The 23,947-nt window shown below is 37.6% G+C and overlaps 1 protein-coding gene across 1 annotated transcript in view; it reads right to left on the bottom strand.

The window, feature by feature from the left end:
• Nucleotides 1-406: 406 nt before the first annotated feature.
• Uhrf2 (ubiquitin like with PHD and ring finger domains 2) overlaps nucleotides 407-23,947 on the bottom strand; it is a 70,143-nt gene continuing 46,602 nt past the window's right edge. The window contains exons 5-16 of the mRNA XM_050158332.1: nucleotides 22,415-22,524; nucleotides 21,709-21,895; nucleotides 17,891-18,014; nucleotides 17,186-17,293; nucleotides 15,692-15,796; nucleotides 12,240-12,346; nucleotides 10,114-10,276; nucleotides 9,213-9,353; nucleotides 6,109-6,205; nucleotides 5,676-5,833; nucleotides 2,364-2,462; nucleotides 407-1,412 (exon numbers count right to left, since the gene is read on the bottom strand). Of these exons, the coding sequence (XP_050014289.1) occupies nucleotides 1,266-1,412; nucleotides 2,364-2,462; nucleotides 5,676-5,833; nucleotides 6,109-6,205; nucleotides 9,213-9,353; nucleotides 10,114-10,276; nucleotides 12,240-12,346; nucleotides 15,692-15,796; nucleotides 17,186-17,293; nucleotides 17,891-18,014; nucleotides 21,709-21,895; nucleotides 22,415-22,524 (1,546 nt within the window). The 3' untranslated portion in view covers nucleotides 407-1,265. The remainder of the gene's footprint in view (nucleotides 1,413-2,363; nucleotides 2,463-5,675; nucleotides 5,834-6,108; nucleotides 6,206-9,212; nucleotides 9,354-10,113; nucleotides 10,277-12,239; nucleotides 12,347-15,691; nucleotides 15,797-17,185; nucleotides 17,294-17,890; nucleotides 18,015-21,708; nucleotides 21,896-22,414; nucleotides 22,525-23,947) is intronic.

Genomic DNA, 23,947 nt, shown 5'->3' with positions numbered 1-23,947 from the left:
CTGCATATAACAAAGGACGGAGACGGCTCAGCAGGGCAGAGCACAGGCTGTTCACTTCCCAGCACCCACACACCGGGTGACTGAGGACCATCTTTGACTCCAGTTTCAGGGGCTCTCTGTGGGCACTGCGTGCACGCACGGAGTATATGTACACTCATAAATAAAAACAAATGAGAATCTTCAATTAGTAGTTGCGTATCATAAAAGTTAGGATGTTCGTTTGAAGAATATCCCCATTTACAATTAAGCCAAAGGTGAAATGTGTCCTTACTGTGTCAGACTTCAGTCTAGCTTTCATACCAAAATCAGAGTAAACATGTTTCAGTAAGACACAATGAAAGCCAAAAACTGGTTTACGAAACTCCACAGAACAAGCCAGAAGGATGTAAAGAAGTAAAGCTCAATGTGCCATTGTCTGATCATAAAATATTTATTAAGGAATACTCTTAAGGAATATAGTGAATATAAAATTTAGGATCACAATGTGAAGCAATTTCAATCTTCTCAAAAGTCAGCACAGCCCTCATAATCTGCAGATGGAAAACTAGTAAGAATTACTAAAGCGGCCAGCCTACGACAGGAGTGGCTTTCATGAACATGTACAACTAGAGCTTCAGACGCCTCTGTCATTGCGAAACCACACCACATTACACTAATGCAGCAACAACGCATTCATATTGTTCTCATTAGTCATTAGTAGTCAATTGGCATAAAACACCAGAAAAAAACCACAATGGAGATCACAAATGAGTTAAAAAGTGAACCTGTTCTTGTAAAACACACACTGTGATGGAAACAGACACATTTAAAAAAGTACTATGCATATTACAGAAGCTGTGTTCATTCCAACAATCTCATTTGTCTTCTTTCCTGGAAAAGCAAATTACAAGAAACAGACACAACTAATATTTGGGAGGCAGTGTGTAGCTAAAATCTCATTTAACTAATTAGTCAATGATTTTTTTTAAAATCCCCATAAATCTTTTCTGTCCTGAGGTAGTTGCAAAATAAATCATAAATTGGGTATCAACTACAGTGGAGGCTTTGACTCTTCATTATGAGTTGTTACTGAGAAGAACTACCTTTTGATATCTAAAAGACAGTGGAGAATGGGCCTCTTACTACACACACAGGAGGATGGCTGTGGGAAAGAGGAGCAGCTGCTTCCAAATGAGAGACATGGTCCAGCATTGCTTTAACCACCCCCACTCATTTTAGACTCGATATTGTCCAAAAGCCACCGGAACAACACAGAAGCACGCAGATCACCGCCCTTTGCTGTAGCCAGGGAAGAACAGGTCAAGTAGAGTCTGCAGAGTCTCATTTAGAATCATGACGTAATTCTGGCCGAGATCATGCCGGCAAACAGGGCAGGAGAAAACCTGGGCCTTAAAGGAGCGCTGTAAGCAATCCTAAGGTAAAAACAAAGGAAAATACACATAAGGGAAGGGGAAAGGGATGGAGGAAGGGAGACGGGGAGAAAGCAAGAAAAGAGGGGAAAACAGCTACCATCATATGGACAACCACTCAATAGTAATGTTTTTAATAAAAACTAGACACTTTCTGTTCATTCCAAGAGAACAGTTCTGAAGGCCTGAATCAGCACCATACTGTCTACAGTCATAGCTTTACTAACACAGACTGTGAGACTTCCAGTAAATGACTCAAGTAGCTTGTGCTTTGATTTCCTCAGCTAGTGAGGTGAGAGTCCAGGGATGCTTCCCACTACCTTAACCTTATTTAATCTTGAAAGAATTCTGCTGCACAGAATTAAAGTATCCTATCAAATCATTAAACATAAGAGGTGCTCTGAAGTGCGTTCAGTTGCACTAAATCCAGAGCTTACTGACATACGGTTAGGCATGAATATGTACGTAGAAGATTTTTCCACCTCACAAAGGAAACTAAAGTTAAAGTTAGATCAGCACACAACACCACACGTGGTACGGCAAGCTTTTAAGCCCGTCTTAACTAAAGCTTGATTTTCCTCTTCAAGTGCCTTGAGAGACAGCACAATACTCAATTTCCCTGAACATCCTGTCAGAAAGGACATTTTATTAAATACATGGAGCTCTTTCAGTTTGTAGTACAGTGTGTAAAACACTTGCCAACTATCACAGAGAAAAAATAGTGGCGCTGTGGTGTCTTAGTCTCCACTCAACCCTTCCTCAGCTCATGCACAATAGAATACATCTAACAATAGGTATGAGAATTACTGTTATTATGTAATCTTAAATTGCATTTACCATCAAGATGTAAATGAAGTTTTCTAACTAGCAAAGGGCCCATGGTTCCTCATACACTAAAACTGGTGGCACCCACTGTGTGGCCAGTCTAGAAAGGGAAGGTGACACTGTACTCACCTTACAGACATTGTGCAAGCACTCTGTTGTGACAGGCTGATACACCAGCTCTTGGCAGCACACACACATGAAAGACTGTTCCAGTTTTTTCAGAAAATTCTACAATGTTGCCCAACAGGAGGAAAGAAGAAAAGATCAACAGCTCAAATATACTAATGAATTCTAAATAATGACATAAAATCTTTGCCACTTTTAACAGGCTTTCTACTAGGAAATCAAGTAGTGACTTTCTAAAATTAACTAACTAAATGAAAGAAACTAAGGAAACTTTATCAAAGTCCCTCAAAACTTGCCAGTTTAGTGGTAATAACTATTTTGTTTGCTTTTGTTTTATTTTGGGCGTTGTGCTTAACAGAGAGAGGCCTTTCCTAACACAGAGCAGGCGGCAAACTATTCTTCCTTTCTGCACAGTTGGAACTTCTGCCTTTTGAGTTCAGGGGTAACAGAAATGTGCTACCATGAACAGCTATTTTTGACTTAAAGGGGCAGGGATGAGGGAGCTGGAGGCAGTCAGACGGCTCAGCAGAAACAAGCCTGATGTCAAGCCTGACAACTTGAGATTCACCACCGGGAACCACATGGTGGAAAGTGAGTTATCCTCTGACCCCCAGGGGTATACCAAGAAACACACCCACACACCACGTCCCAAGGAATGTGGTGTACCACTTGCCCATCACTGTTATACAACAGAAAACAGGAAGCTCATCACAAGGCGAAACAGTACTCTGTGTCCTTTACTCTGTAAGTTCCATTCCATTGCACAGATTCCAGCAAATTAAATACATTAGCGGTCAGTCTTTCCCTGTAAAAAGCTACAATGTTCTCTCTCTCTCTCTCTCTCTCTCTCTCTCTCTCTCTCTCTCTCTCTGTACAACTGCAAACGTACTCAAATGATATCCTGCATCTTCAAAAGCTATCATTAGTTCCAATTTGTCCTGGATGTGTGTGCCCTTCCTTCCTTTCTTCTTGAGAAAGGTCTCACTCACTATGTAGCCCAGGTTGGGCTGGAACTCAGAGATCAGCTTGACTCTGCCTGTGTGCTAGAATTAAACTATGCACCACCATGCTTGGCTTGTTTGTGTCTATTAAACTAGAAAAGGGTGATTTTCCAACAGTCATAAAGATGATCATATGTTTTTTATAATAATAATAGATACTCTTTAAGGATTCTTTTTTCACTAATGGGAAGAATTTACAAGCTCTTCAAACATCAATAAACGTTACATTTTAAAAGATGTCTTCATATTAAATCAACTCAATTACAAATAAAGCATTAATGTGATACACTAAAGAATATGTCACTACATGTTCAGACTAACTGCCAGCTTCAAGTCATAACAGCTGGATGAGGCATGTCAGGTCTTGTTAAGAGTAGGACATCAATGCCCACACATTTCTGTTCACTCAGGTGGCTTCTCTCACTGCAGTAGTATCTGCTACTTTGTCCCTTCCCATCCTTATCTGGAGCTCACTGAAGTTATCTACCACTAACCAGCCATATCTTCCCCAAGAAATCTAACTGTTCATCTAAGTCATGCTTAACAACTGATGTATTCTGTGTAGCCCAAGGGAAATGAGTCGGACCTCATTCTCTTTATAGCTGAGTCCCTTGTCTAAAAAACAAGTAATACCTCTCACAGAACAAAATTACCATACCCAGGATACTTAAAAAACAAAATCTAAGCCCCACCTTATCAAGACTAACTCAAGATATCAATCACATAGATTTCTGATATAAAGCCAAACAGTATTTAATAACCTTTTCTAATACACTTAATACAATAATGGTTCTCAACAAAAAAGGTAAAACAATCACAGGAGGCCTTCCAGGCTAGATGGGCACAGATACCCTTTATTTTACTCCTTTTAGACACATGAGACATTTTAGCTGTTGCAAAAAAGGAAATAAACGCAACAGTAAAAGGAAAAATTAGAGATGGCAAAATATAATTTACTTAAAGCTCACTCACAGCTACCATAATACTACTTTAGAAAGAAAGATATAAAACTACATTACACTCGAGAGATCAAATTAACAAACAAAATAGGAGATACAATAAATCAAATGAGGAAATAGCTCTCATTTGAAGCTTTTGATTTGGTGAACTCAGCTTAACATGGAATTTACACATTAACCTTGTTAGCTCTCCCCCACCCCCTCTTAAACAGGGTCTCTCTATGTAGCCCTGGATGTCCTGGAAATTGATAATGTTGTAGACCAGGTTGGCCTCAAACTCAAAGGCCTCTGCCTCTTGAGTGCTGGGATTAAAGGAATATACCACTAGGCTCAGCTTCAGTTTAAAATTTAATGATTACAAAACCAAGAAAAAAAACTAGATTAGAAAATCTTTAAAATTATGTGTGTATTTGTATGTGTACTGAGGTGGGGTATCTATGCATGTGTGAAGGAAGGTGCTTGTAAGGGTCCAGGAGAGAGCAATGGTCCCCCAGAGATGGAATTATAGGTTATAGGTGGCTGTAAGCTGTCCAACCTGGGTGCTAGGAACTGGGCCTGGGTGTTCTGTGAGAGAACACACTTTTAACCATGGAGCCACCTTTCTAATTGCAGATGAAAAACATTTGAATGGATCAAGACTGGTTTGCTTACTTAAAAGCTGAACACACAAGTTTTGAAAATCAAACAACTATTTAAGACTTACACTATTAGTGATCTCTGAACTATAATATAATAGAAATCTTTCAGCTGAGTTTTAGATTCAGTTGATTAAGTTTTACAAGTGAAAATTCTTCCCAAAAAGAGTACCTTGATGTAAGTTAATTAGTTCATGATTAAAAACCAGTATCTTAGAAGTTTAAAGTAAATTTACAGGTGTTTAAATTTACTGACTCCTGTTAGTTCTGAAAGGTGGTGGAAATTGATTAGAAAACTACGTAAGATACAGTTTAGACTGACTTGAGAAAACCAATTTCCATTATTAATATCAGAGCATCATTATTGAAGAAAAATGTTATACCGGTGATGTGGGATGCCCTTCTGTATGCTGTGAATGTTTTATTACCATTGGTTAATAGAGAAGGTGATTTGGCCAACAGCCAAGCAGAATAGAACCAAGTGGGAAATCCAAGCAGAGATACAGGGAAAAAGAAGGCGGGGTTGAGAGGAGAAGCCAGCAGCCATGGGCATGTGGCAATACACAGATTATTAGAAATGGGATGATTTATAAATGTAGAGTTAGTCAGTAAAAAGCCTGAGTCATCAGCCAAACCATTAGAATATTAAGCCTCAAAATGATTTTTTATAAGCAGCTAAGGGGGATTGAGCAGGACAGAGAAAAGTCTCCAGTTACTTACCGGTCCTTCTACAAGAGATGCAAGCACTTCATCCCATAGCTTCTGGTTCTGACAGTCTTCTCTGATCAGGCGCTGCTGCTGAGGGCTGAGTTGAAAGGCTTCTACTGCTTCTGTGGACTCAGATGTCTTCAGCACTTTGGAGGCACTTGGACACTCATCTAGGTATAGTTATAAACTCTGTCAGTAGATTTGAACGATTCTGCTTAGAAACTGTAACAATGTTTAGAAGGAAGATGAGCGATGGAACAGCATCCTCTCAAGTCCAGGATACTTGCTGATATAGTTATTACTCTACTAAAGAGACCGGTCCCCTCAGAAAACAAACAACCAAAACCCCCACAAAATCCTTTTATTATAATTGTTTGAGTCCCTCAATTTAGGCTCTCTATATGAAAATGTGCTATTAATATGTATGCTCCACATCGCCACTTACCATCTGAAGCTGGTCTCTTGGTGGCTTCTTTGGTCTGCTTCTTTGACTGTCCCTTTGTCTTCTTCCCTTCCTTATCTGATGGGTAACCTGCTGGATACTGATGAGGGGTGTAAAAAGAAAATGCTTATTTAAATTTCATAGGGTGAAATGTTACAATGCTTTATAATTTACTGATCTTATCTTCAGATCTAAGAGAAGAAAATTTTCACATGCTTTGTTGGTATCTTGAAAATTTAAAAAAAGAAAAACTAGATATGAAGTGGAGATAAAATATGGAGCACAGGAAATGATATTCATAGACAAGATGAAAATGGTAGTTCCAATCCCAAACAAAAAAGGAGTGCCAAATTTCTCATCCCCCAAAACTATGGATGGAAGGATTTTTTAAAAATATCTATTTATTTATTATGTATGCAATATTCTGTCTGCATGTATGTCTGAAGGCCAGAAGAGGGCACCAGACCTCATTACAGATGGTTATGAGCCATCATGCGGTTGCTGGGAATTGAACTCAGGACCTTTGGAAGAGCAGGCAATGCTCTTAACCGCTGAGCCATCTCTCCAGCCCCCGGAAGGATATTTTTGAAACCCAAATGAAACTGTTAACTTTCTATGATCTAATGGTAGATACATCCTATATCTTAGCCATTTTCATCTTGTCTATGAATATCATTTCTTTTTTTTACACAGAATGGGAAAAAATTTATCATCTCCACATCCAACAGAGGGCTAATATCCAAAATATATAAAGAACTCAATAAACTAGATATCAACCAACAAAAAGTCCAATTAAAAATGAGATACAGGAGCCGGGCGGTGGTGGTGCACGCCTTTAATCCCAGCACTTGGGAGGCAGAGACAAGTGGATCTCTGGGAGTTCGAGGCCAGCCTGGTCTACAAGAGCTAGTTCCAGGACAGGCTCCAAAAAGCTATGGAGAAACCCTGTCTCAAAAAGAGAGAGGGGGGGGGGGGAGATATACAGGCCAGGCGGCGGTGGTGCACACCTTTAATCCCAGGCACTTGGGAGGCAGAGGCAAGTGGATCTCTGAGTTTGAGGCCAGCCTGGTATACAAAGTGAGTTTCAGGACAAGCACCAAAGTTGCAGAGAAACCCTGTCTCAAAAAACCAGAAACAACAACAACAACAACAAAACCAAAACGGGATACAGATCTAAACAGAGAATTTTCAACAGAGGAATTTCCAACAACTGAGAAATAAAGAAATGTTCAACATCCTTACTCATTAGGGAAATGCAAATCAAAACTACTTTGAGATTCCATCTTTCATCTGTCAGAATGGTTAAGATCAAAACCACAAGTTGCCACATGTTGGCAAGTATGTGACCAAGAACACTCAAACATTGCTAGTGGGAGTGCAAGCTTGTACAGCCACTTTGGAAATATGGCAATTCCTCGGAAAATTGGGAAATGATCTCCCTCAAGAACCAGCTATACCACTCTTGAACATACACCCAAAGGATGCTCTGCCACAAGGACACTTGCTCAACTCTGCCCATAGCAGTTTTATTCTTAATAGTCAGAAATTGGGAAACAGCCTAGATGTCTCTCAACCAAAGGATGGATAAAGAAATGTGGTACATTAACACAATGAAGTATTACTCAGCTGTTAAAAACTATGGCATCATAAAATTTTCAGGCAAATGGATGGAACAAGGAAAAAAAATAATCTGAGAGAAGTAACCCAGATCCAGAAAGACAAACATGGCATACACTCATTGATAAGTAAACATTAGCTATTAAACAGAGGATAATCATACTACAATCCACAGACCCAGAGAGTCTGGGTAACGAGGGCTCAAGGAGGGGACAGGTAATGCATCAAATCCTGGGAAGGGGAGATAGAACAGATTTTTATGGGTAGATTGAGGACAGGTACGGATGGGAACAGGAAGGTTCAGGTGGTGGAGGTGGAGGGAGAGGGTACTGGGAGATGTGACTGGAATTGAGGGGTATGGGGGTGCAGTGCAGAAACTCACAGCAACAGAAACTTCCTGGAATCTAGGAGAGACTCTAATGAAGTCTCCTAGTAATGGGGGATACAGAGCCCAAACTGGCCACCTTCTATAACCAGACAAGGCTCCCAGCAGTGGGACTCAAGACATCAACCCAGCCACAAAACCTTGACCTACAATATGTCCTGCCTGTAAGATGCACTGGGGTAATGGTGGTACACAACTTGTGGAAGTGGCCAACCCATTACAAGTCCAACTTGAGGTCTATGCCACAAGCGAAAACCCACGTCTGACACTGCCTGGGAGGTCAGGAATCAGAAGTCAAACATGACTGGCAAAAAAGAAAAAAAAAAAATGTCAATGAAATTATTCCTAATGATATTCTGCTATATTCATGGATTGGTGCCTAGCACAACTGACATCAGAGAGGCATCATCCAGCAACTGATGGGAGCAGATGCAGAGATCCCAGTCAAACATGAGGTGAAGCCATGGGAATCCTGCCAAAGAGGGGGGAGGAAGGACTGTAGGAAGACAGAGGGGTCAAGGAGACCACAAGAACACAGGCCACAAAAATCAATTAACTACGGTTCTAGGGGGCTCAGATTCTCAATCAACAATCAATAGCCTGAGTTTTTAGCTAGGTTCTCTACATATAACTTATGATTGTGTTGCTTGGTGTTCTTTTGGGACACCTAACAGAGGGGGATGTCTCTGACTCTTTTGCCTGTTCTTGGGACCCTTTTCCTCCTACTGAGTTGCCCCTCCCAGTTCTGATATAAGTTTGTGCTAGCCTTATTGTAATTTGTTCTGATGTGTTTGGTTGATATCCCTGGGAAGCTTGTGGGTTTTTTGTTCGTTCGTTTTTGAAAAATGGAGTAGATCTGGGGAAGAAGGGATGTGTGCTGGGGGAAAGGGCACAGAGAGGAATGGAGGAAAGGCAATCTGTGATTGAGATGCAATGTATGAGAGAAGAATTAAAAAACTTGAAAACAAAAAAAATTTCTGCTTTTCACTAACAAGTCCAGATTTTCCCGAGCATAGTCACACAGTAACATGATGATAGTCTGTTAAAAGCCCAGAGATAACTGTAAATTCTTTTAGCACATGAACAGTGCAGACCAAGGTCTAACCTGCAATCGCAGACACAGTCTCCTTGATCGTTCTATTCCTTCTGAGGTCCAAGGTGCAGGCTCAACATCATCTCTTCTTAAAAGATAACGCCAAACCAAGAAGCCATGGCTGGATGAAATCTCTGGCCAGTATTTCACTACCTATACATGACATTGATATTTAAAGTTTAGACTAACCATGATACTATCATATTAATAGTTTCAATAAATCTGCTTTAATTAATGCAACTTCAGAATATTAGCTTTATCATAAGAACAGTAAATAAGTCAAGAATATTATTAATACATTGTTATGAGCTTATTTTCTATTAATCTAGTTCTTACATAAGGAAATAATTCTATAAACTTAACACAGTAACAAATTAACAGAATTTTGCAAATTAGGCAGAGAAAAATGGTGGTAGCTGATTTGTTTATTCTATATATAAGGATACAAATACATTTTTATATTGTATGTATTCTGCTTTCAAAAATCTATTGTAATTATTAAAATTAAAAGGATTTTAAAGATACATAGTAACCAAGATATATAATGGTCAAACTACTTACATGGTTTTATCATACAGACTACATACTAAATATAGAAACCTTGGGTCTAGAGTGCAGCGCTCACCCAGTGTGCACAAATCATGGATTAGAGCCCCATCAGTACCAAACAAGAAAAAAACAGAAAGAAAGCCACCGGGGCCCAAATTGTAACTCTGCCTTAGGAGCTCTCAAAGCCATTTTTCAAAATCTTGAAGTTAAGAGTTCACTTCATCTATCGTTTACATTGTGGAAGAGCAGAAATGCCATCGGAACCAGCCTATCCTTTCTCTAGCCCACCCAGAGTAGTTCCTTGTGGTAAACATGTCTTAAAAGCCCCAGAATGACCAAGGAGATGTCATGCCAGATAGAGCACCTTATAAATGCCATCATATCTGTTGCCTTCTTCTGGAGCATATTTGCTGATCTTCCTCCCTTTAAAACTGCGTATCACTCTGACTGGCTTACCAGCTCTCCAATTCCGAGATTCTGCTCCAATTTTATCATCCAATGGAGCATCACAGTTTAGGGCCAATGCCCTAAAAAAAATAAAAAAAGTCTTTATACCAAGCAATCTTTAAGCATATAACTGAGTCATTAGCTCAATTAAAAAGTAAATTATGCCTTACCTGATGATTTAGATCCTATGATTCTTTCCACATTATTCCAGACAATAGGATTATGCTTTCCCCCACCAGCAGAGAAGACAAATCAGTTTTCTGATGTCACCCCCAAGCCAGGGGATTGGTTCCCAGATAGCCTGTAGGGTTCTTCTGAAAGTAATAACATCTGTGCCACGTATAATAGAGAACAACTAGAAATACATGGAATCTGCTGAAGATGTTTGTTGAGAAAAGGGAGAATGTTGGGAAACTAAAGTAAGTGATTGCTTTAAAAGTCAATTTTTGATGAAATGAGGTAAATTGCTGGAATAATGTAGAAAGAAATCCAGAAAAATAAATTTGTCAGCAAAGAACAGCTTTTCTAGATTTTTCACATTCCAGACAGTAAAAATTCTGAAAAGTCTAAAGGATATTAAGAACAAGTGTGACATGAGCATATTCTCTGAAGACTTCCACAGAAGGATAAACTCAACTGCATCAAAATGCCAGGGAAATCCTGACAGTGAAGAACTTAGGTTCCCTGAGACTGCTATGGTTTATTGATTACACACAACAAGGAGGACCACTGTGCAGAAGGAGCATGTTTTGGCAGAAAATCCTCCTTAGCATACAGTGGTAAATCAGTGACTATATTAGATGTTATAAGAACTTTTGATGAATATCTAGTTCTAAATGTAGCGCAATCTATTCAAGTTGGGATATTCCTAACCTCGGTGAAGGAAAAACATTGCTAACACATAGGGTTAAAATTTGAGTTGGCTCAGTAGGTAAACTGCCACCTTATAAGTAAGAGGACCTAAGTTTGGATTCCTAAAACCTCCATACAATGTTATTATCAATTTAAGATGCAGGTTCACTGAAAAAAAAAACATGTCAGGCTATTTCTGACGTCTAAGTTATTCTTCTTAAAGAGCTATCTTCTTTGTAGGAAAAGGATAGCAAGGATTATACTCCTATTTTAGGATTGTGATTTCACCAGTACAACTGATGTGTCTCCTCTGCTAGTTCAGTAAAATAATTCTACTGTCAGAAATAATATACAAGACATGAAACCAAGATTCTATGTATCCTGGTATAGAGTAAAGTCTTGAAATAATACTGGTATATTCTTTCCTTGACACAGTAATAAGAAGGTAAAGGGACAATATTTAAAACTCAGTGCCTTTTATTCAAAGTGCAAAAATAATCATTTTTACTCAACGCTAAAATACTCTTTATAGGATATAAAAATTCTTAACTTTTATATAGTTTACAAAATTTTTACTGTGACAAGTTATAAAGCTATCTTTGCTATCTAGGGTTTCAGTTATTTTGTTAACATCAGCATGCATTTATAAAATTAAATATTTAAAAATGAAAATTTGTATCCCGAAGTAGTAAGAATGACACTAGTATTTAAAGTCAATGCAATGTGGATCTTTTCCAACGTGTTTTTATAACTAAGAAGTCACTTTATTAATACAAATTCTAAAAGTGCTTAGAATGCAGACTGATTAAATTACCTGACATTTCACTTTCCTATTCTCAAAAGGCTAGTTCACATTAGTGAGTCACCTCTAAAACAAACTTGTACAGGAAAGATAAAAGTGTCAAGGAGAGCATCACTTTGGTTTTTGGACTTATTCACCTTATCTGCAATTTCACTTAAATCATATAACTTCCTTTCTTTCAAAGGAAGAAATGTCAACATGTTTCAATATACCACATGTATCAACTAAGGGGATAATAATGCCACTTAAAAATTAACAAAATGACCAAAGGAATTTTAATGTCGTGTAACTCCTAGTTGAAGATTCTGCCCTGCAGCTGAAATGACAAGTTATCCTGATAGGATCTAAGTTTCAGTAACCCCCAGATCATACAGTCTTTAGAACAGCACCTGTTCATGTTTGTTAGTGTTTGATCAGCCGATGGTGCACCAATTCTTTTATTACCAGCAAGATTTTTACCACCACTTCCAGTGTACGTGAACTCATCACCTCGGTCCTAGAGGGAAAGATTTGTTTAGAGTGAAATGCTTTTTTTAAAAAGATTTATTTCTTATGTATATAACATTCTACCTCCATGTATGCCCAGACACCAGAAGAGGGCACCAGATCTCATTACAGATGGTTGTGAGCCACCATGTGGTTGCTGGGAATTGAACTCAGGACCTCTGGAAGAGCAGCCAGTGCTCTTAACCACTGAGCCATCTCTCCAGCCCCTAGGGTAAAATGCTTAAACCTGAGTGTAATTTTACCAATTCTCATTTTAGTCACAACTAAGATGTTATTGACATGTTTCTCAGAGAATTTACCAAAATAAAGTAAAATGTAATAATGTGTGTAGTATACTTTCAAGTTTTATCACTTGATCTAAAGATTTTGGTTCAAAGTTCTAGTTTCCATTATCTTCAAACACAGTTATTCTCATGTGTGTATCTAAGTTGTAGACAACATTTTACAAAGTAAGGGCTTATGGGCTAGAAACATTTCATTTAATGCAATAGTAACTGACGTATCAACATTAGCTTGCAGGTTCGCTATCAACAGTATCACTTTCAGAAACATTCCATGATGGAATTCTTGCCTGGCATCTACATCGTACAGAATTTTTTTGATGAACATTCATATTTGACATGGACATTAAATAAACTTTATAAAGTTAAGTTTACACAAAAGCTTCACCTTCGAGTTCTAATAACATAGTAATTTTGTGTATTTCATAATATGAATTCATTCATGATATACTTAGGTTTAAAAAATGTGCATTACTACTATTAGTAATGTAAGCCTGGAAAATAATTTGAAAATTAAATGTAGTATTCAACACCTATTAAATTTGATAACTATGCCCAAAAGGGATGTTAGAAAACCCTACAACCCAATAATTTCTGTAGTAGCTACAAATTTATATAGGTACAACTAAATCTTAACCAATTCAAAGTGCAAAATAACTCCAGAAAATTGTCAGTCTATAATTTATTCTAGCAATACTAGCTGGCTAGTTATCTGGCTTTTTAAGTTATATTACCATTAATTTATTTGGCTGGTGGGGCATATACGTGCCACAGCCCGTGTGTGGAGGTCAGAGGACAACTCACAGAGTCAGTTCTCTCCCTCTACCGTGTGAGTCCTTAGGATCTAACTCAGGACGCCAGGTCTGGTGGTAAAAGAATACCCACTAGCCCAGGACTTTTTTTTTTTTAATTGTAAACTCAAGATAAATCTAAGACAATGATGTTTTTTCCCTATTAAATTCTTCTTTGAAGGTTACTTACTTTCCATACTGTTTTTCCCTTGGATTAAAGCCTAACTGAAACTGTGCATTCTAAGTGTTTTTCTGAGGCAAGCATGGTGGGGCATGCTGTAACCCTAAAACTAGGAAGCGTGAAGAAAGAAGACTAGGTAAAATAAGGGGCCGATTTGGGCTACACAGTGCATGATGTTGTCTATGAATGAATCAATGAACAAACAAGTGTTTCCCAAGCCTTCAACTAATATTAGGTTTTGAAATATTTAACATCTCTATTTTTTAAAGTACAGTGTATTCCATTTGTATCCCGAAGTAGTAAGAATGACATTAGTATTTAAAAATCAATGCAATGTGGATCTTTTCCAACGTATTTTTATAACTAAGAAGCCACTTTATTAACACAATAACAAACATATCCACAATGGCCCAGAGCATGCACCCTCCCTCCTTCTTTCTTTCCTCCTTCCCTCCCTCCCTCCTTACTTCCTTCTGTCTTTTACTTGTTTTTGAGACAAATCTCAGGCTGGTTTCAAAATTACTGTGTAGCTGAGGATGACCTTGAACTCCTGATCCTTTTGCCTCTACCTCCCAAGTGCTGGGAAAACAGGCATGTGCCACCATGCCCTACTAAAATACTTCCTAAATTGACAAGAAACAATCTTTCTTTCACATTGTTTCTGGATTAACTCCAGAATACCCAAATTCATAATAATCAAGTTTTCAAGTTGTAATAATGAAAGTGCTATAACAAAAAAAGTAGTGAGCACATAACAGAATAGGCACAATCTAAGCTAAACAGTGATTGAAGCAGAAGAAAAATAAACCTGAACCTTCTTCAAGCAGCTAACAACCAAATAATGGCTAAAATTCTAAACTATACCACCAACACATTTGCACTTCAATCATTATGCTAACAAAAGCTTTCTATTAAAGCAAAAGGGGAAAAAAAAAATCAGCCTAGATTTGTTGTGTTTTCTGGACCATGAAGTGGCTTGTGCACGGCTACTGCCTAGGAAGAGTACACACAAAGCTATGCCTGCTCAACCATATAAGGCTGCCACCACCAAGAAATAGAACTTCCCATAACCCCACCCTGCTAACAAACCCATAGCCTTGTGTGTTCAAGGCAAGCACTCTACCATGAAGCTACATTCTCATCCCACAATTTTCCAATTTCTACTCTACCTCACAATCTGCTAAAGGAATTACCTAAAAACAGACTACTGTACAAATTCATGCTATCAAGCCTAGTCGCACAGACCAGCAACTTCATCCTCACCCCCCCCCACCTAATTATTACTTCAAAGCTATCTAGATATAGCCTTAATTCATCTCATGACACTCTACCATGCCTGTAAAACAAACATATAATATTGTATGACCCAGAAATTGCACTTCTTGACATAAGCGATGTATACAACTGTTGACTAAAGTATTCTCTGTAATAGTTAAAAACTGAAAGTAAACCAGGTACTCCTTACTAGGTAGATGGTTAAAGTGTGATATATTTATACTATAGACTCAGAAATAAACAAGACTGAACTACTAGTACACACCGTAGAATCATGCTGAGTCACACACAAAAAAATCTATACCCCAAATTACAGGCTACATGATCAATGCATAAAACTTGCTGAAGTGACAAAGCTATACAAATGGCTAACAGATCAGTGGTTATCAGGGTTAGAGGGCCTGGGGACAACATAACAACAAAATCTTGAGAGCAGAAGCATTTGGCATCCTGACTGTGGAGTCAAGATCCTGGCTGTGATAGTATCTGGTAAACAACTCAGCAAAATGAACTCTTGGGGAAGGACGCATATCGTTTCTAATGCTATTAATTGTGAATCTACATTTAAAAATAGGCTTAATTTACTAAAAAGATAAGCTCCAAAGAGTATAAAATTCTGTTAGTTACCAACTGTATAGGCTAAACCAACATATGTAAAAAACAGACACTGCTACATCCTATAACTTATATAGAATCAATCTTTTCAACAAAAACTATGTTTAAGAAGACTTTTTATGCATTTTAGACACAACTTTTGTACTTTATGAATGATCAAGATAGGTTCTAAAGATGGTATCATCACTTACAACTTCATCTTCAAATCCTCCAGCCAGCACGAGAGAATAAGCCCCATCATTGCTGCGACCATGAATGCCACCAACATGAGGCCTATGAACACCTGCTTCGCTCACCTATAAGGTAAAGGAAAAGTAAGATCAAAGTACATTCTATATGTATAAAATTATGAAAATAAATGTAAAAGTAACAATGGGTTTAGCCTTACAAAATGCTTCCATATGTATTATTAAAATCTAAAGCCCAATTATGTTTCACCTAGAGTTTGCTTTCTCATTTTAATTTTCCCAAATAAATCCTGAAGGTGCTGGATTTTTCCCCCAGTTCTAGCCCCAAATCTTGCTTTGGGACCTCCACACTAACAGATCCTTCTACACTGTCTTGTTTTGCTCCGTTCTAATCCATTCTATCATCAACAGAACGATCCTTTTTATGTTTATTCCTAGACAAGAGTCTTACAAAGTAGCCATGATTGGCATCAAATTCAGTATGTATATCAGGGCTGGCCTTTAATTTGCATCATATTATTCTTCCTTTGCCTTCCTAGTACTGGGGTCACAGGCATGAGCCACCATACATGGCTTAGAAGAGTCCTTATATGGGTAGTTTTTGGTTGGGCTGGGGAGATGGCTTAGTGCCATATAAGCAAGACCAAAGTTTGGATAGGTATAGTGGTCTGCCTGTAACCCCTGCCTCAGAAGGCAGACAGGAAATCCCCAACAGGCTATCTAGCAAGACTAGCAGTATAGGCAAGCTGTATCAGAAAACTGTAATTATTGACATTATAAAGCTGGTCAAAAGCATATGGTTTGGGAGGTCAAAGACCCTATCAGAGAAGCTGCTGTTGTTTTGCTACATACACACGATGCATCAAATTTAAATTGTCTTCTAAATAACTGTACTTATGCCCACAGATTATTGCTGCTATTGGCTTTTGTCATGTAAGTTTCTTTTCTGCAGTAGCTAGTGTTCACTGCAGACACTCCTAATGGTCAAAGCAATAGGAATTTGAATGGCCAGTCATAAGTAGGACATATATATATATTACCCAATCCAAGACGCAAGGAACATTGCCAAAGAAGTGATGGAAAGAACATAAGAGGCAGAAGAGGTGAGGAAAGTTAAAGAATTTTAGTACTGGATAACACACTAGATGCCTCAATAGCTTAATATTTATTCAAGAAAAGTCTCAAAGAAAAGGTCTAAAAGTAAGTCTAAATCAAATAAGTATTTATCACATAACCTAAAATTACTTTAAATATTAATTTTCCTAAAAGCTTACCAGTCCCATACAGAACAATAAAACAAAGTGAAAACTAAGACAACTAATGCCTACTCTAATGGTGGCTCTTCTGTCTGATTATGTCTGGGAAAGACATTCTAACATGTGAATGACATGTGCTCCTAAGCTGAGACCCATTTGTAATTTAAAACAAATGTTAGCATCACTTCAACTTTAATTACATGAATTTAACCCTTTCCACTAAACCAATTTCAAAGCATACCTGAACTCTGAATCTCCAAGTTGACCCAACAGGAATACCAGGGATAGGTCCATAATGATTTGAGGGGACAATCGTACATTCTTTTGTACGGCCAACACAAGCCATTCCCTGTAAGTCACAAAATAAGCTGTTTGAAAACCAATTAGGTAAAATTTTTTGATGACTTCTGATGTGAGATGTCCTTCTGTGTGTGTTGCTCTTATTGGTCAATGAGTAAAGCTGTTTTGGGCAACGGCTTAGCAGAGTAAAGCCAGGCTGGAAATCCAAAAAGAGATACACAGAAAGAGTAAGCAGGGTTAAAGAGACGCCATGTAGTCACTAAAGGACAAAGATGCCAGAACATTATAAGCCACAACCTTGTGACCATATACAGATGAATAGAAATGGGTTAATTTAAGATGTAAGAGCTAGCTAGGAATATGCCTGAGCCATGGGCCACACAGTGTAGTAATTAATACAGTTTTTTTGTGTGATCATTTGGGTTTGGGAAACTGGGAAATGAAAGCAAAGTCTCCATCAACAGATTTCCAATTCACATAAGATGCAAATAAAATAATTGGATCAATGAAATCATTTTTATACAACTGAATTATCACTTACAATAACAATTAAATTGTTTAATCTTTTATACTACCACTACCAATATTGAGACACTATTTAACTATGAATTGTTAGTAGGAAACTGAGAGGGAGTTTCATTTTTACCCTTCCCCAGTCTCGCCGGCTTTCTGTGCTAGCTGAAGGCATCTTTGCTTTCTTCTTGCTCATCTTGAGTCTTTCCCCAGCCTTTACAACCTCACTGGAATCAGTTTTACAAGAAGGACAATACCTTAAAGGAATAAAAAAGAACAAAGAATATTTGGTAACATCATACTGAAAGCAGTGAGAGACTAATGGTCTTTCTACATCAGAACAAGAACTAGGACATATTGGGTTACAATAGAGAGTATCAACTGTCACCGAAATTTTAAACATTTCAAAAATATCCACGTGATAAAGCTGAGAGTTAAAAAAAAAATTCTGTTTCACTTTTAGAGAACTTTAAGATTTTTTAAATTTTTTTATGATTTATTTATCTTTATTTTATGTGCATTTGTGTGAAGGTGTCATATCCCCTGGAATTGGATTTTCAGACAGTTGTGAGCTGCCATGTGGGTGCTGGGAATTGAACCCAGATCCTCTGGAAGAGCAGTCAGTGAGTGCCCTTAACCACTGAGCCATTTCTCCAGCCCTAAAATTTTGTTTTATGCACCCTGAAACTCAATTCAAAATCATGGTATATGTGTGTGTCTAAGATTCAAATGCTACCACAATTTTTACTAGCGCTAATAAAATAAAACATTCATTTGAAATTATTATAAAAATCAAAGGAGAAAGAATTATAGGTACAATAGCAAAATATGCAATGGATACATCTTTCCATCTAATTTAGTTATTAGAATTCTCATAATAAAAAAATAATACAAGAGGCCAGTGAGATAATTCAGTGAGTAAAGGTGCTTGCCACCAAGCCAAGTAACCGAAGTTCAATCCCCAGGACCTACATGGTGCAAAGAGAGAAATGGTTCCCTCAAGCTGATCTCTGAATTCCATTCTTGAACTGTGGTACGCACACATGCACACACACGCGCGCACACACACACAAACACACACACTTGTAATTAACACACAATAAAAAAATGAAATGCAGAATGTGTGTGTGTGTATGGTATAGTTCTTTGACAGAAAATTTCAACACCAAAAAAGTCTAGTGCACTATAAACGGGTTTACAGGACAGCAAGTCTAGATCTAGTTCAGTTTTGTACTTGTCTGTCCTTTCTCATAAAGCTGCTTTACTCTTTCTCTAAAACCAGGTCTACAGAATGAGATAAGGCTACTCTGCTACCAAAAACTGGAAAGTCTACAACAGTGTTTCTCAATCTTTCTGATGCTGTGACCCTTTAATAAAGTCCCTCAAATTGTAGTGATCCCCAACCATAAAATTATTTTTCTTAGAGGCTGGTCCTATGGAACCATAGCCACGGGATCTCCATGACTCAGGGCAACAGCAGAATATCTGAGAGGAGTTTTGGTGAGGGTCCAGTGATGATGGTATAGCAGAAGCCAGAGGGCTTGGCCAACAACACATTACACGATGAATACTTGCAAGTAAAGTTGTCTGTTTGAACATAAGGGTTCACTGTGTGATACAGAGCAGCTCCCAATGCCACTAAGATGAATGAGGAAGCAAAGGAGAGATGGGAAAGATAAAGGAGCAAAGTGTTTTTTTGGGGGGCTTGCTTTCTGTTGTTGTTAAAATTAATATTCTTATTTGTATTTTTGTTTTTTATTTTTATTATTAAGTTTCCATTTGGGGGAAAGCTACAAGAATGAATGGCAGATACAACGTGATTGCGAAGTGAATGGAGTTGGGGTGCATGAGATAAAATTCCCCAAGAATAAAAAATTATGCAAACTAAAATTATTTTTATTATTATTTCATAACTGTAATTTTGCTACTGTTGTGAATTGTAATATAAATATATCTGTGTTTTCCAATGGGGTCACTAAACACAGGTTGAGAACCACTGGGCAAGAGCACACCAACAAAAATATAATTCACTCCCTAATCCAACTTAAATTTGTATCTTTCTTTTCCTGACTATCTCTTCCATGTAAGTATTAGAGGAAAGGATGTATCTATGCCCCAGTCACTCTAATTATGAGATCTACACTAGTAGGGTAAAAATGCAAATATTTTAGTTCACTCAACTGAAACAATTCTACCTGAAAAGGCACCAAAATTCCTTCCACTATATACATTTCCACTGAAACAAGAACAAATGAGACTTCAAAGGAAGCACAGTACTAGTCATGTGATTATGCAAGTTAGGGGCAGAAAGTAACAGAAGGAAGTCAAAAACCCTTCTACATTGTGTAGTTTTTAACTTTAAAAATATTGTGTGTGTGTGTATGCGCGTGCGCACACACGCACACATGTGCACATTTATGGCACACATGGAGGTCAGAAGACAATTTGAGAGCGTTGGTTCTGTCCTTCTGCTATATGAATCCCAGGGACTGAACTCAGGTTATCCTTGACCTACTGTCTTTCTCTACTGAACCACGTCACTGGCCCCTTTCCTCCTTTCTTTTACCCCTGTAGTTTCTATAGTAAGACAGCCATCACATTTTCAAAAGCCACAGAAAAGAAGAGAGGTCTATTCTTCACATCACACTCACTTGGACATCAGTATTATTTTACTATTATATCCCTTCCTTAAAAATATTCCACGTAGCAAAATGTGTGGGGGAGAGCACCGAAAAAGTGGCTCAGGTGTCAGAACAACTATTGCTCTGTCGGAAGATCAGAGTTTGATTCTTAGCTCCCTCATCAAGAGGCTCAAAACAGCATGTACTACCAGCTCCAAGGATTCCAATGTCTTCTACTGACCACTGAGGGCATTGCATATGTATACGCGCACACATGCACAAAAGCAAACATAATTAAAACACACAAACAATTTAAAAAATACTTTAAAAAAAGATTCCACAATGTAATTATTTAAAGGTTTAATATAATTTTTATTAGGTACTTTTCTCCTAATTTTTGCAAGTGGTTTGTTTCCAACTATCGCTACACATTTAAATTTAGTTTGTGATAAGTATATTTAATATTAGAGCCTTGTTCTATTTAAGAACTCCGTAAGATTAGAGATACAAAACATATAAAACACTGTTAATATACATTAAGTATTTAATTACTAAGAATATAACAGGAAATCCAACATACTAGGGTGGACAGCCATTATAAAGGCTGATTAGGCATAAGTGAAAAACTGAAGCAAAAAGAAAAATGTTTCCGGGGGAAAAAAAATGACTCAAGTATGAAAACAAACAAAACAAAAGAATAAGACTTACAAAGTTAAAGGGAATTGAATATGGCTAGAATATAGAGTATTTAGGGAAATAAGGGAGAGAAGTAGTATGACACATAGATGGAAAAACTATGTATTAATACATTCCAGGTTCCTTAAAGGCAACCTAAAGCCTCTGAAGCAAAGACATAATCAAATATGCACTTTCGAATGCCTCCATACTAGAGCATGACCAGAAAGAAAAAATATACAATCAGAAGCCACCTGAGAGTTATTACAGCAAATGAGTAAAGGGATTAGTGCTAAGCAATGGCTATCTATGACATTTTAAATACTTTAGTGTACTAAGTATCTTTAGAAATTCATGTTCGGCCAGTCCTGTAATCCCAAAGCACCTGGGACACATAGGTGGGCAGATTTCTATCAGTTTGAGGCCAGAATGGTCTACACAGCAAGTTCCAGGCCGGTCAGAGACTACATAATAAGAAACTATCTGAAGAAAATAAAAAAGAGGGAGGGAGGGAAGGAAGAAGGTATGGGGGAGGGAGGAATGGAGGCAAGGAGGGAGGGAGGGATGGGGGGAAGGGGTGAATCCACATTGGGAAGATTCATTTTGTAGAAAAACAGTAATTAAAATAGAAAAAGACAAAACCCGGTGATGGTACCAGTACTCTTCTTCCGGGATTTTATCCAAAGGTGGACTCAGGCAGTAGATATGATACGCCATATTGCACTCATCACACAGAAGCTGCTTGTTGGGATCCTGTTTCTCTCCACATTTATGGCAAGAACACATGTGACATTTCGTATCTGAATCTCCACCACACAGGTCACACTCAGGGTCATTTTTCCCTATAAAGAACAAAATTTTGGAAGTTTTATCTTTTTGTATCTATTATTCTCATAAAGGAAAATCCAATGAAAGAGCATATAACTTATTTTTAAATGGAAAAACAAAATGTACTGAGAAGAACAACCCAAGGTGAGGTTTAGTAAGTGCGTAGGCTAGAGAGATAGCTTAGTACATAAAAGCACCTAATGCCAAGCTGGGTGACCTGAGTTCAATCCCCATAGCCCACATGATGTAAGGGGAGAACTCCAAGAGTCCTGTAACCTCTACACTTGTGTGCTGTGACACACATGTGTAAACACTCTCTCACAGACGTATTTTTAAACGAAACAAAACATATATAAGCATTTGAAAAATCATTTTACAAACATAACTACTACAAACTATCCTTTTTCCTTTAAATAAAGAAAATTTGTATGGTCTACTATTTTATAACTCCTCCAAAATTATTAATTGATTAAATAAAACTAAATTTTCATTACACAGAAAATTGAATCTAAGCCTAAAGGAGAAACTCATACTTAAAAATTTTCCGTCTGCAAAGGAAAGAGGACGGGCTCCAGGTTTCTCAATCTTGAAGATTTCATCTACAAACACCACAAGGCAGTCGTTTAATGTTCCTTCAGAATCCCTGTTTAAAAAGAGGAAAAAACATTAATTTCTATCAGCAAAATTTAAATTATGTAAAAATAATAATTACAGGTCATTGTGAAAATTTATTTTTCCAACTTATAAATTGATTGAGCTTATAGCTATCATAATTACTTCGGTCTTTTAGTAGGTAATCCTCAAAGTTAGCAATAATTTTAGAGCAATATCAGGAAAAGAGAAATTAAGAGACTTTATTATTACTTAGATTAGGTAAGAAGTACCTGTTTTACAGACTTATCATAAAGACTATATAAAATGCTCTCCTGTTACTTAAAATAAGATTCAAATATATTTCTGGTATTTCTAGGAAAAAATAAGGTGGCCTCTTACTAGATATTTTTTTTTCAAATATGAAGCCACAGTTACTTTAATTTATACTTATATGCGCATTCTTCCATTTCCTACTATGACTGAGAACTTGTCTCTCCTTTAAAAACATTATTAATTGTGTGAATATGTAGGTTTGTGCAAACACTGCACATGAATACAGGTACCTGCAGAATCTAGATGCATTGAGTAGTCCCCTTGGAGCTGAAGTTAAAGGAGGATTGTGAGCTACCTGACATGGATTCAAATTGATCTTCTTTCTACAAGAGCAGCAACCACTCATAACCACTGAGCTATTTTTCCAGCCCTCTTTATCCTTTTTAATCATAGCTTTTGTTTTGTATTTGGAAGACATATTATTAGGTACACACAGATTTAAGACTTTTATTTATTTGTTTGGGCCCCTCTAATGAATTCTACAACATAACTACTTTTTAAAGATTTATTTAATGTGTACTGGTGTTTTCTGTATATATTCTGTGTGAGGGTGTTGGATCCCTTGGAACTGGAGTTACAATTGTGAGCTGCCATGTGGGTGCCGGGAATTAACCCTGGGTCCTCGGGTAGAGCAGCCAGTGCTCTTAACCACTGAGTCATCTCTCCAGCCTTCCTTCTACTTTTTTATTTAAAAGAGAAAGTAGCATCCATTTACTTAAAACTATACAGATAAATGGATAACCCAAGCAACTGTAAGGTATGTAGTCTTTGTTATCATCACTGATAAGAGCAGATAGAACTGTCATGCTACTTCAGCAATAATCATTTCTTCACATCTTCTCAAGAGTTGCATTTAACATGATTTTCTGTAGCCTTACTGCTTGTCTACCACCCTTAGCATATGGCATAATTTCACCCATCTACTAGTATATAATCTACAGATTCCCACACCCTCTTTTTCTTCCTTGCAATTGCTTAAGAACACTATTTGTTCAAACACTTCTCAGTCTTGGTTTTGACATTTGCATTTCTAGGGAATGGTGATCATTTAACTAAAGTTAAGACTTTAGTTAACCTAGCATTCTACATGTGTGCACAAGCCCACAGAAGCCAGAAGAGGGCACTGGATTCCCTGAAAC

Source organism: Alexandromys fortis, unplaced genomic scaffold, assembly GCF_014885135.2.
Source record: "Alexandromys fortis isolate MF-2015 unplaced genomic scaffold, M_Fortis_MF-2015_v1.1 scaffold_10, whole genome shotgun sequence".
In the NCBI taxonomy this organism is placed as follows: domain Eukaryota; kingdom Metazoa; phylum Chordata; class Mammalia; order Rodentia; family Cricetidae; genus Alexandromys; species Alexandromys fortis.
Note: the sequence above shows the minus strand (reverse complement) of the source record. Positions and strands in the feature narration are given on the sequence as shown.